This window comes from Glossina fuscipes, unplaced genomic scaffold, assembly GCF_014805625.2.
Source record: "Glossina fuscipes isolate IAEA_lab_2018 unplaced genomic scaffold, Yale_Gfus_2 1, whole genome shotgun sequence".
In the NCBI taxonomy this organism is placed as follows: domain Eukaryota; kingdom Metazoa; phylum Arthropoda; class Insecta; order Diptera; family Glossinidae; genus Glossina; species Glossina fuscipes.
The window spans coordinates 30033492-30044591 of record NW_023998415.1 but is presented as its reverse complement, the minus strand read 5'-3'; the positions used below and the strand labels follow the sequence as shown (position 1 = coordinate 30044591).

General features: G+C 33.2%; 1 protein-coding gene across 10 annotated transcripts; it reads left to right on the top strand.

The window, feature by feature from the left end:
* The first annotated feature begins 1440 nt into the window (after positions 1–1440).
* LOC119631923 (organic solute transporter alpha-like protein) lies at positions 1441–11100 on the top strand. 10 transcript variants are annotated; one of them, XM_038024509.1, is made up of 7 exons: positions 1441–1702; positions 9547–9564; positions 9636–9785; positions 9881–10362; positions 10440–10565; positions 10690–10816; positions 10882–11100. In XM_038024509.1, the coding sequence occupies exons 3-7, from the start codon at positions 9674–9676 to the stop codon at positions 10974–10976; spliced, it is 942 nt and encodes a 313-aa protein (XP_037880437.1). In that variant the 5' UTR covers positions 1441–1702; positions 9547–9564; positions 9636–9673; the 3' UTR covers positions 10977–11100. The 10 variants fall into 10 exon arrangements, with proteins under 10 accessions (XP_037880437.1, XP_037880429.1, XP_037880436.1 ...); XM_038024510.1 differs by lacking the exon at positions 1441–1702 and adding an exon at positions 1927–2063; XM_038024501.1 differs by lacking the exon at positions 1441–1702 and adding an exon at positions 1760–1798 and having other exon boundaries at positions 9547–9785; positions 10882–11099.

Genomic DNA, 11100 nt, shown 5'->3' with positions numbered 1-11100 from the left:
AGCGAAAACAAATATTGCTTTATATATACAATGTTTGCACAAAGAGAAGTGTAGATGTCACTAACCTGAGGTATTCTTAGTGATACAAATTTTTTTTTTTGATGATTTTCCCTTATGCTGATTAGAGCTAAGGTTGAATAAAAAGACAACATTGGTATGTTTGTTTGATCATGATTCGAATGCCGGGTGGCTCAAGGAAAAGAGCTAATATCGGATATATATATAAGGATACCCTTGAGCATAAGCAGAGAGGAGGTCGGAGGTATAAAGTCGTTGATATAAAGTTAATTAATTTCTTGCAGATAGGTTAATAGGGTTAACAAAGCAGATAACTTGCGAAACCTATTTTTATAAACCTTTGAATTCCAAATGTCTTATTGAGATGCCCTCACAGTGATTAACTCTATTAACGATAATTAAATATTTGCCGTTCAATTAATTACGTAAGCTAAGTAAATATGAAACCGGAATTTTCGATGAAAATAATAAAAATTATTTTATTGGAAATATTGCCAATTGTTACCTACACACACAGCTTTAACTGCCTGACTATTTATGAAAGCTATGTCTTTAACAATTTTGCTCTTATGCCGTGAACTATTCATCGTTTTTTCACGTCTCTATACGAAATGAAGCATTGCCTAGTAAGTGCGTCACTCATCGGTGCAAACAAATGTGTAATCGCAAGTAGTGAATCTTGGTAAGTAAGCGGCATGGACGTACACCTTCGAATACTTTCAACGGGTCGCGAATCTTGGGATGGGCCACCACCAAAGAAAATTCTACCGCACTTAAGATTTGAACCCGCGCACACGGACCTGCGCGCGAACCCTTGCGATTCTTACCTATTTGGCTACTTTGCCCAACGAGCGAACATGAATTTGTCACTTCTCTCGATGGTGTTGCTTCGCTCACTTTACTTTTCCCTTTTTTTTTTCAATGCAGCTCAATTTTATTTATTTGCTTTCAATTTCATGACCCTTTAAACTTAACACACACTAACGTTTCATTTGTAAATTTTTGTTGATAAGAAAAACATTAACTAATTATTTCGTCTGTTACATGAACACTATTTATTTTAGCCATTTTGTGTATTTTGAATGACGAGGAGACTCTTCTTTTCATTGATTATTACAACATATGGCAAGTTAGCGTAATAAATACTCAACACTGAAAAGTTTCTTTATTTATTTATTTATTTTATTTTTTTTTTTTTAATTTATATATATATATGTAAGAGTAGTGTGTATCGATCGGTCTGCTAACAATCGTATGCACCGGTTTTGTGTGTGTTAAAGAGCTCTGCATGAGAGCGACGAACCTATTGTAACAGCCCTAAGAAAACAGAAATGCTGGGTTAACCATAACAACGATCAGTACGATCAGTAGCATTTGAATATTTAATGAAGACGAAAGTGTTTACGTGTGTTCGCTGTTGTAAAATTTTGCATATGAAACTTTTTGAAAACCGAATAAATCCACGAAATTGAATAAAACAAACAAATCGATAATTTCAAGGAAATAATTATATGTTTGAAAATTATATAAAACCGAATAAAATGTATAGAAGCCGCAAACAGGCGAACACGCTTGGAATTATCTATTGAAAGATAACAAAAAAAAAAGAAAATTGAAACCAGTTTTTTTATTTGTATTTAATGGCAAAAGAAGTGGTTACAGAAATTTCATTGTGCAACAGCAAGTAAATAGCGTGTAGACAGCAAAACAAAAAAAAAAAAAAAAAAAAAATACAAGAAACAAAAATTATAATAATAATAATAATAATACTAATAATCATGTAATGTAACATACATATATATATATATATATATAGGTAGTGTTCACATAGATGAACAATTTTAGCAAATTCAATTTTCATAGACGAATCAAGTGAATTAATTAGTTTTAAATGACTTTTCGGTTTTCTCGACAAATTAAAAAAAGATTTCAGTAATTGAACTATGGAAACATTTATGTATATTGGGACAGACACAAATTCGAAACGATCTCAGGGATAAGCAAAGCGTAACTTGCACGGCAACTAAATCTTAAATATTCACTATGTATGTAATAACATTTACCGGGAAAGAAGAAGAACAAAAAAAAAAAATTAACCTATCCGTTGACTTCCAATCCAATAATCCATATTAAGCTTGCACGGCGACTAAATCTTAAATATTCACTATGTATGTAATAACATTTACCGGGAAAGAGGAAGAACAAAGAAAAAAAATTAACCTATCCGTTGACTTCCAATCCAATAATCTATATCAAGTTTAAAACATGTATTACTTCATAATTATCTCTATCTCTTTCTTTCTCTCTCTCTCTCTCTCTCTCTTTCTCTTTCTCTTTCTTTCTCTCTCTCTTTCTCTCTCTTTCTCTCCCTTTCTTGCTCTCTTATAAATAAAATAATGAATCGAAGCATAGGCCCAAAAAACACCATTCACATAAGCCGTCCGGAAATAAACTAAAGTCAACCCCTAAGATAACCGATAGTGTTTGAAGCAGTTTCTAATCACTAACCGATAAATAAGTCCAAGTCAGCTTAAACAGTATATTGTCTATATAATGAAAACAATTTATTTACACTGTACATATACGCACAAATTTGGTATTCCCTTGTAACACAAATGATGCAATGCATACAAAAAACGCTTGCGCATCCAACTGAAATATTGATTTAAAAATGGACATTTACGAAAAAATTCGTATTAGTATACAGTCCAACCTTGAAGTGAGTAATAGCCTATAGAGGCACTAAGAATGCCCAGATTTGTTGCTGACTTGGGCTATTAAGAACCGCAATAACGAATCGGATGTAAAAGCGATGTAGAAACACAAGTCAATAACTATTTCACCTCATAAGAATTCAATCGTGTTCTTAAAAACCTCACGTCACTTAAATCGATGATACACTTGATCAATGAAACAATTTTTGAATAAATAAAGCCACTTGATTGTGGTGTACGCAGCTGTATTGTATATAACAAGTAAAATTCGGTTGGGATCAAATCTTTTATACCCATCATCGCTATCCTAACAAGGACAAAAGAAGGAAAAGAAAAAAAATGTTATGTATAAATCTATAATATGAGGTGGATGCAGCTGATTTTTCTCTAAACAAAAAAAAACAAAAATAAATAAATAAGTTTTTATCGTATAGGCATGTGCGTGTGTTGTAGGCGTGTCCTTCGAAAAGTTTAGATCAATTCCAAATTCTTTTGCAAAATTGCTGGCAATATCTTCATTTCTCGTAATGGGAGACTGTTTACCACAAATACTACAAAGTCACGCAAACAGACAGATGGGCAAACGGACAGACGTGTGCACACCTACAACAATTTAGATTTTGATGCTAATCAAGAAATATATTATATACTTTGTGGGGGGGGGGGGGGGTTTGTGATGCCTGCTTCCGGGCATTGCAAACGTTTTGACGAAATGAATATACCCATCATTCGTCGCTGATGAGCATAAGAATACATGCAATGCTAAATTTAAAGTTCATTCATAGGATATGTTAACAAATTCGTATTGCTTTAGTTTTTAAAAAAAATTTAAAATTCAGTGAAGGGATCTTAATGTATCCTTAACCTGCATTTCTTAATTAATGCTAAGAATAGAAAGAAATTTTAGATCAATTTGCTTTTTGTATAAAAAAGGGGAAATATATAGTATCGATCAAGATTGCCACATTACGATTTCTAATTTCATATCTTAAGAGAATTATTCGCATGTTTTGCAAATAAAATGTACATATATATGTATGTATTCTCGCGAGATAATGCCATTGTGTAAAGAGTTTTTCTTCTGGGCGAGTAAATATTGGTTGATAGCTAATTAAAAAAACATGTGCTTACGTGGTGTCAACATTTGAGCGGTAGATCAACTTTATGCCGCATTATATAGATTTAAATTGTGTCTTACAGCTTGCTATTCATGCCAGCTTGCTTTGCGGATTTCCCGAGTGTGTATTAAAAAAAAGAAAGAGAAAAAGCAGCAAATTGAAAAAGACATCGCTCGCTTCAAACATCAACTAACGCCTAAGCAGTTTCGTTCGCTTTCCTCCCCTTTTAACATAAATAAGAAGTAAGTGAAATTGTTCGTATTATCTCTCCTGCTGTAATGCGTGCGAACCTAAGTAAAATAACTTGTTATTTTACTCTTTTTTTTTTTTGTTCTTTTTAAGGTAGATTGCATTACGTTCTCAGCAACAGCCGAGGATATTGCCATCAAATCTTAATCAATAAAATAAATATTAGGTCGAGTTATAAGTAAGTTCCGATGCAGTTGGTTACAATCTATTGTTCGCATGTGCCCCCTATAAGTCATCGAAATAAACGAGTTTTCGGTTTCACCATATAGATGAGGATTCAGTTTGTCTTGTTCTTTTTTTTTTTTTTTCCATGTGGTGCATGTTACATTCAACGGTTTTTCTTAATCACTGAAATGGAGAGTCAGAAAAAAGCATATTCGACATGCAATGCTCTGGGCATTTAAATAAAGCAAGAGCGCTTAAGAGACAGCCGAAAAAATATGCAGCGTATACGGTGAAGGAGTGATAACTGATCGGGTAGTTAGAAATTGGTTTGTAAAATTCCGTTCTGGAGATACGACTTACGCAGCGGAGATATCCTTCCGACTTTGGCGAGAAACTTTTAAAGGCGGAGAAAAATCGACGCCAGTCAACGGGAGGTATAACAAAATGGCTAATAAAAAGACTGTCTGACAAAGAAACGAAAGTTACTTATGAACCGATCTAACATGAAGGCATTTAATGATTAAAAGGGTTTTTATTTTTCCCATTAGACTAGACTAACAAAAGCAATAGCCTGCATCGCGGCAATATTCCCATAGGTGATGAAATAGATTCGAAGTAATATGTAAGCAAATTGTTCATTCCGCCTGAGTAGACGAGCAGGTAGGAATCGCGGCTACCCAATCAGTGTTCGCGGATACAAATCTAGAGTGCGATAAAGGTACCTTTGCTCGTAGCTACAGTGAGTGCTTAGTCGGTAAAAGCGTAGTAATACTTACCGATTGGACACACACCAATCAGCCAAAGGCCAGAACCTCCCTATTTCTTTATCTTCTCCCTGACAGTTGCCATGTTAAATGAACATTGGCAAGAAACAAAAGAAAATTAGTGTCGCGAGACCACATTATAGTCCAGATGATAAAAAAAGAAAATGAATTTACTTATATCTCGAACATAATTCGAAAGACACGAATTCTCGCCTAGATCTAGGTCTCTCGGCGAAATTTGTCGAAATATTCTTTCATTAATGCACACATATATTCGCACCGCGTGTGTAACACATATATGATATTTGTCTTCTTGTCATGTATCCTATAAAAATGATTGAAAAACTTGAATATTTCATATTGAAGTGTTAAACAACAAGAAACGCTGCTCTTTCATATGATGATTGTCGTCGTCGTCGTGTAGTTACATTGAACTGTTATGCACATATAAAAAAATTTTCTTATGGTCACGATGACGACGACAAAAGTATTGTTTTATCATCTAATTTAAATTTTTCATGATTATAAACGCGCAGAATTTTTATATTTGTAAGTATGTTACGACCGATAGCCATCATGTCCCATAATATAATCTTTTTAATCATTACGTTTGCTATCGAATCCTATCCTAGGGGAGCAGAAAATCCAATTTTGATTTGAAATGAAAGAAGATATCTTTCAAAGTGGGAATAGGAAGGAATAGATTATTTAATTTGGTTGGATCCTAAAATGATTGAAATTGCGAAAGCTGTGCAAGGTGCAAGAATATTCGACTCAACATATGTAATATAATGTAAATAATGTAAACAATTTCTCTCGTATTTTTCTTAATCTTTTTTTATTAGATGTCTTTGTCTGTCTGTCTGTCTCTCTGTTTGTCAATGTTATTCTGCTCTTACCATAAAAGTTTACGCGTACAGATGATAGAGATGATAAAATCGTATAAAAATGTATTATCTCTTGGTGGCGTATATATATATGTTAACATAAATGTATAAACGTTTATACATTTATTATGTTATGCATTAGTATGTACACTTGCCCTGCCCCTACAATCCCTATGGCAATGTTAGATAAGTCTAAGTTCAGATTGTCATCTATTAGTGTCAATTGTTATCATATATATGTAGATTTTCTGTTCAACGTCTTCTCATAATTTGTAATTTTTCTACAAAATCTCGGCTAAGTCAACATTTATAAAAATTATAGATTATTGAAAATTAAAAAAACAAAAACAAAAACAAAATTAATTCTGTTATAATATTAATCGTAGTTCTTTATAAGACCATAAATTGATAATAGTAATAATAATAAAAAATTTGCGAGCAATGGTCTCTTACTCGATCACAGATCTTTAAAGATTACCGTTTCGTTGCGTTTCTCTGGTTACTTTAAAACTTACTTTTTTATATTCGTTGCAATTTTTCTTTGACCTATCAAGTTGCGTCAAAACCGTCTTTCCAAGGTTACATACATACATACATACATACATAGATTGAATGAATGGAAATGAAGCACCAGCACGTTTACTTTTCTTTTTATTTATTTACTTCTTTTTTTTTTTTTTTTCTTTTTTTTTTTTTGTTATTTGGCAAGGGGAGCGACGGGATTGGGGATAATTCATGTGTGTAGCATAAGCGCACCTTTACTACAAACACCATAAACACAACCAAATCGAAATCCGTTTACATTTTATTTGCTTACATAAGCGAGTTTATAAAAAAAAAAAATAACTCCAATCAATCTTTCTATACATATAAATGTGCTCACCCAATAGAAATGATGACTTAGTAATTCTATCGATGAAAGTTTCGCATCTTCGCTATCTTGATTGATAGTCGAGCTGACTGTGCTATTATTTCGAATTTTGTAAATTTCAGATTTTTAAGGAGACGAGAGTCTAAAAAACTTGAATACATCAAATAAACAGTTAGGATCGGCCATCGGTGAGGCCATCATCACTGCTGCACAACTAAAAATGCATCTGCGAAACCTTAGTTTTCGATCGTCAATCCTTTGGTTTTGGTTTTTGGCTTTTATCATGAACACCCACCAAACAAGAAAGTTAGCTAGATATGTGCTCCTGATTATGACAAACGGAATGGCAAATGGAATGTACTTTCATTGTTCGATTGTACAAAGCTACAAAAATTAGCCTCGTTACGTTTTATCACCAGAATGCAAAGCCATTTATTTTTTTTTTTGTTTACATTTTATAAACGAACTTTATAAGCCCAACTATTTTGATCGATAACCTTTTGCCATTTTTCTGGCGAAAGCATTATGCCATCATTACGGAAGTTCAGGGATTTGTGGGTAAAAAATTGAATCGAATCGTTTTCACCGACTTCTTTTTAAGCTATCGTTTTATACCAGTAATTGAGTTTCGCAAAAAAATGAAACAAATGATAGTCGGATGTGACAAGGTGCAGGCTATATAGTGAACGAATCGAAATTTTTGCTCTCAAGTTCTTTTAATTCTCGGAGGACGATTAACGATGCGAATGACCTGGCACTGTCGCGATGAATGATGATACTTTTGTTTTTTTCTCGTCACTAGGAAGAGGAACAAACCGTCTGACCAAGTTGGAGCAACTCATCGAACAGAAGGAATCAATCCCGAACTTTTTCTTCAGCTTTATTTACTCTGGATCACGGTATTCTTCGCAACTTATTGCCGTATATGATATACTTTGCATCGTGCGTTAACAGTATTTTCAAAAATGGCCAGATTTCGTTTTGTTTCATCAAAGATTCCGTTCCATTACATTCACATGACTCGTACCCTACGCCAATATCATTTTTCTCCTATAGTCAAACAAGAGCTTGAAACTGTTTCACAATCAGTACTTACTTCTTCTTCTTCTTCTTACTTCCGCAATGATGTCATAAAATGAAACGCGCTGGTCTCTAAAGATTTGCGTCGACTTTACGAAATCAATTGGTGAAAGCTCAGCATGTTTGTAACATTGAAATGCCGCGAATGAAGAGAAACAAACAATTTTCATCTCCATCATCTTTACCCCATGTAACGTGCGTGCCAAGTGTAATCGTTTTGACTAAAGTCATTTTGGAATATATTATATATCAACGTTTTTCAGAATTTTAACACAATTGCAAAACGTAATTACTTTCGACTGAATTAAAACATATCTCGATTTCACTTATCTACGAACTGTGACCTCTCACATGCGTTAGACGTTAGCTTGATATAGGGCGTTAGTGTTATCAAAGTTACACGATTCTAAAGCCACTGATTAAGGAAACGAACGGCACAAAAATTTGCTTGATTTAAATCTAGTCTAGTTATAGCTTGCAAATTTCAGTGCGCACACATCGCAGACCTCTAGATCAACGTAATATTCAGATGCGATTTATTTACTTGAGCCTATACTCTCCCACTGTCTTTCGTGACACTCAAGAGCGAATCAGTTAGAAAGTTGAAACTTGGCATATACCTACACGCAATGTCTTAACTGATGATCACATACATATTTTGCTAGACGTTTGTCGCAAATCTCTATTACAACATATTTTATTTACTAATTTTGCAAGTCTCAGTCTCAGTCAGGAGTTAGGCGCGTTAAGGTATAACACGATGAGGATTAGAAATAAGCGAGGAAAGCAAAAAAGATATGGAGAGATGGTGATGTGGGCAGCGTTTACCAACTAAGTGCTCACTATAACTAAGACGAAAGTAAACGCTGTCACATTGAGATTTAAAGTCGCGCAGACTGGCTCTTGCCGCAACATCGTTACATTACGATTTCGTGTACGAAATATATTCAAAAATAAAGCTGACTTTTTCATATTTCTTAGCCTATGTATATTAGATTTCCGAATTTTTTTTTTTTGGTTTTTTTTTTTGTTATGTTAATGCACACGGCCCCACCACGTGTTGATATTATCAGCCATTTTGCATTTAGAGTTTGTTTTTGGCAGATGTAGAGTACAGATGTATCTTGGCGGGCTTGGCGATTTGAATCAAAGGATCTGAATAATAAAATTAAATGCTCTAACTCACTTAAAATGTTCACTATGACGTTTGGCGAGTCTACTTTGTGGCAAAAAGAAAAATATTTATGAGTGATTCAAGCTCTTCAGAATAGGCCGAGAAGATGCTGATAATGATATTCAACGAAATAGATATCGATGAATAAATAAATATTTTTCGAGTAAGATGAAAAGTCATCTGAACACAAGGAATATATATATATATATATATATATTTTTTTTTTTTTTTCTTGATCATCATCTCATAAGTCCGTCGGTCCATTTCTTTTGTTTATGTTTATTAATTATTAGGGGATAGATAGACTGTGCTCCAAAATATAGTGAACATTGTCTCTATCAAGATGATCGTAAGTTTTTTCTATATTTCTTCGTTTTCTTTATTTACTCTGAAAACGATTACACTGTTAGCTTGCTTTCAAAAGAAACAACACATTTAGGTATAGATATCTAATCCGGTTCACCATTCAAAAAACAAACAAATAAAGTATTAATTATTTTTTATAGATATCGGAACATCGGAAAGTATGAAATAAGTTAATTATTCCCACATATATCCATGTAGTGAATTAATATAATAATATTTAATATCTAAGCCAACTTATGCCAATTGTATGCATGATTATATACATATATGATGCTTGATTCACAAAGGGATTCAAAAATTCCGGAAAATTCCACAAATGATTTTAATTTAATTATCGAGAGCACTTATGACCATCCCACCTTAACGGACTATTATATTAGTAAGTAATAATTAAATAAATAAATTCTTTTGCCCGAAATTTAATAAAATTTTGATGTGTTTTTTAATGATTTTCCTCTTCTTACAATTGATCAGATCTAACGCCATTTATCACGCTGTCCATATTTGTCGCTGCTCTTTTAGTGATTCTAAACATTTCCATTTTCTGCACTACCGTCGCAAAAGTACTTAAGCAAGTTGATGCTACGCAATGGGGACCTTCGATATTTTTATGTTCATTGTATCCATGTATTGGTTGTGCTGCCTTAGCTACCATACTTGTGCCAAAGGCCTGGTTAATATGCCATACAGTTATGCATTTGTGTTTCACAGTCGGGGCTGTGGCACTTAGGGAATTGTGCTTTCGCTATATAGAATCTGAAGCCAATTATATTAAATCAACTGATGCTGCTGCCCTCGTATTTAATACGCCACCCTGTTGCTGTTGCTGTCGATGCTTTCCGAACGCAATGCCATCGAAACCTAAATTATGCATACTCCGCTACATGATATGGCAAATGCCGTTTATTCAAGGATCGATTATGCTCGTTCTAAATCTCATTTACTACGGCGAACAGGTAAGCTATTGTTTATCAATAATTAATTGTTCCGTTGCCTTTTACTATCTGTAATTAACATTTTATAAGCATTTCAGGATCTGTATAAAAATGTTATGATATATTTTATGCCTTTCATTGTTTGCTCTATTCTACTGGGAATTTGGGCTTTAAATATCATAGTACGAGTAGTTACCACAATGCGCTCAGGGTGCGGTTTAATGGTAAGTTAGTGATTTTTATTATTATTATTATTATTATTATTATTTTTTTTTTCTTCTTTTATTTTATTTTATTTTATTACTTTTATTGATGATAAATTTCTTTTGTCTTTTAACGTTCATATAGAAAAAAATGTTTTGTTTGCAATTAATTTTATTGCTATGTAAATTACAATACATGCTATTAGATAGTCAGTTAAATAGCGTCACTTTGGGTAACTCGTATCCCATGAATCATACGGTTTATAAGCAAAGTAAGTTCCCTCTCTTTATTTATCCTCTGTGTATTTGAAATCCATTATTTTAACTTCTCGTGCAGCAATCATCAATCTTCTAATACTAATTGAAATGGTATTAGTTTCGATTTTGGCGCAAAATGCCTATAAAACATCGCCACAGGAAAACGGCAAATAAAGTATTAAATAGTAACTAGTACAACATACAGCATCCACATACGATAACTGTGTCCTTATTGAAAATAAATAATATTGTGATATACATGAAAATTTACATAAATATATATATGGTTTAATTTTAA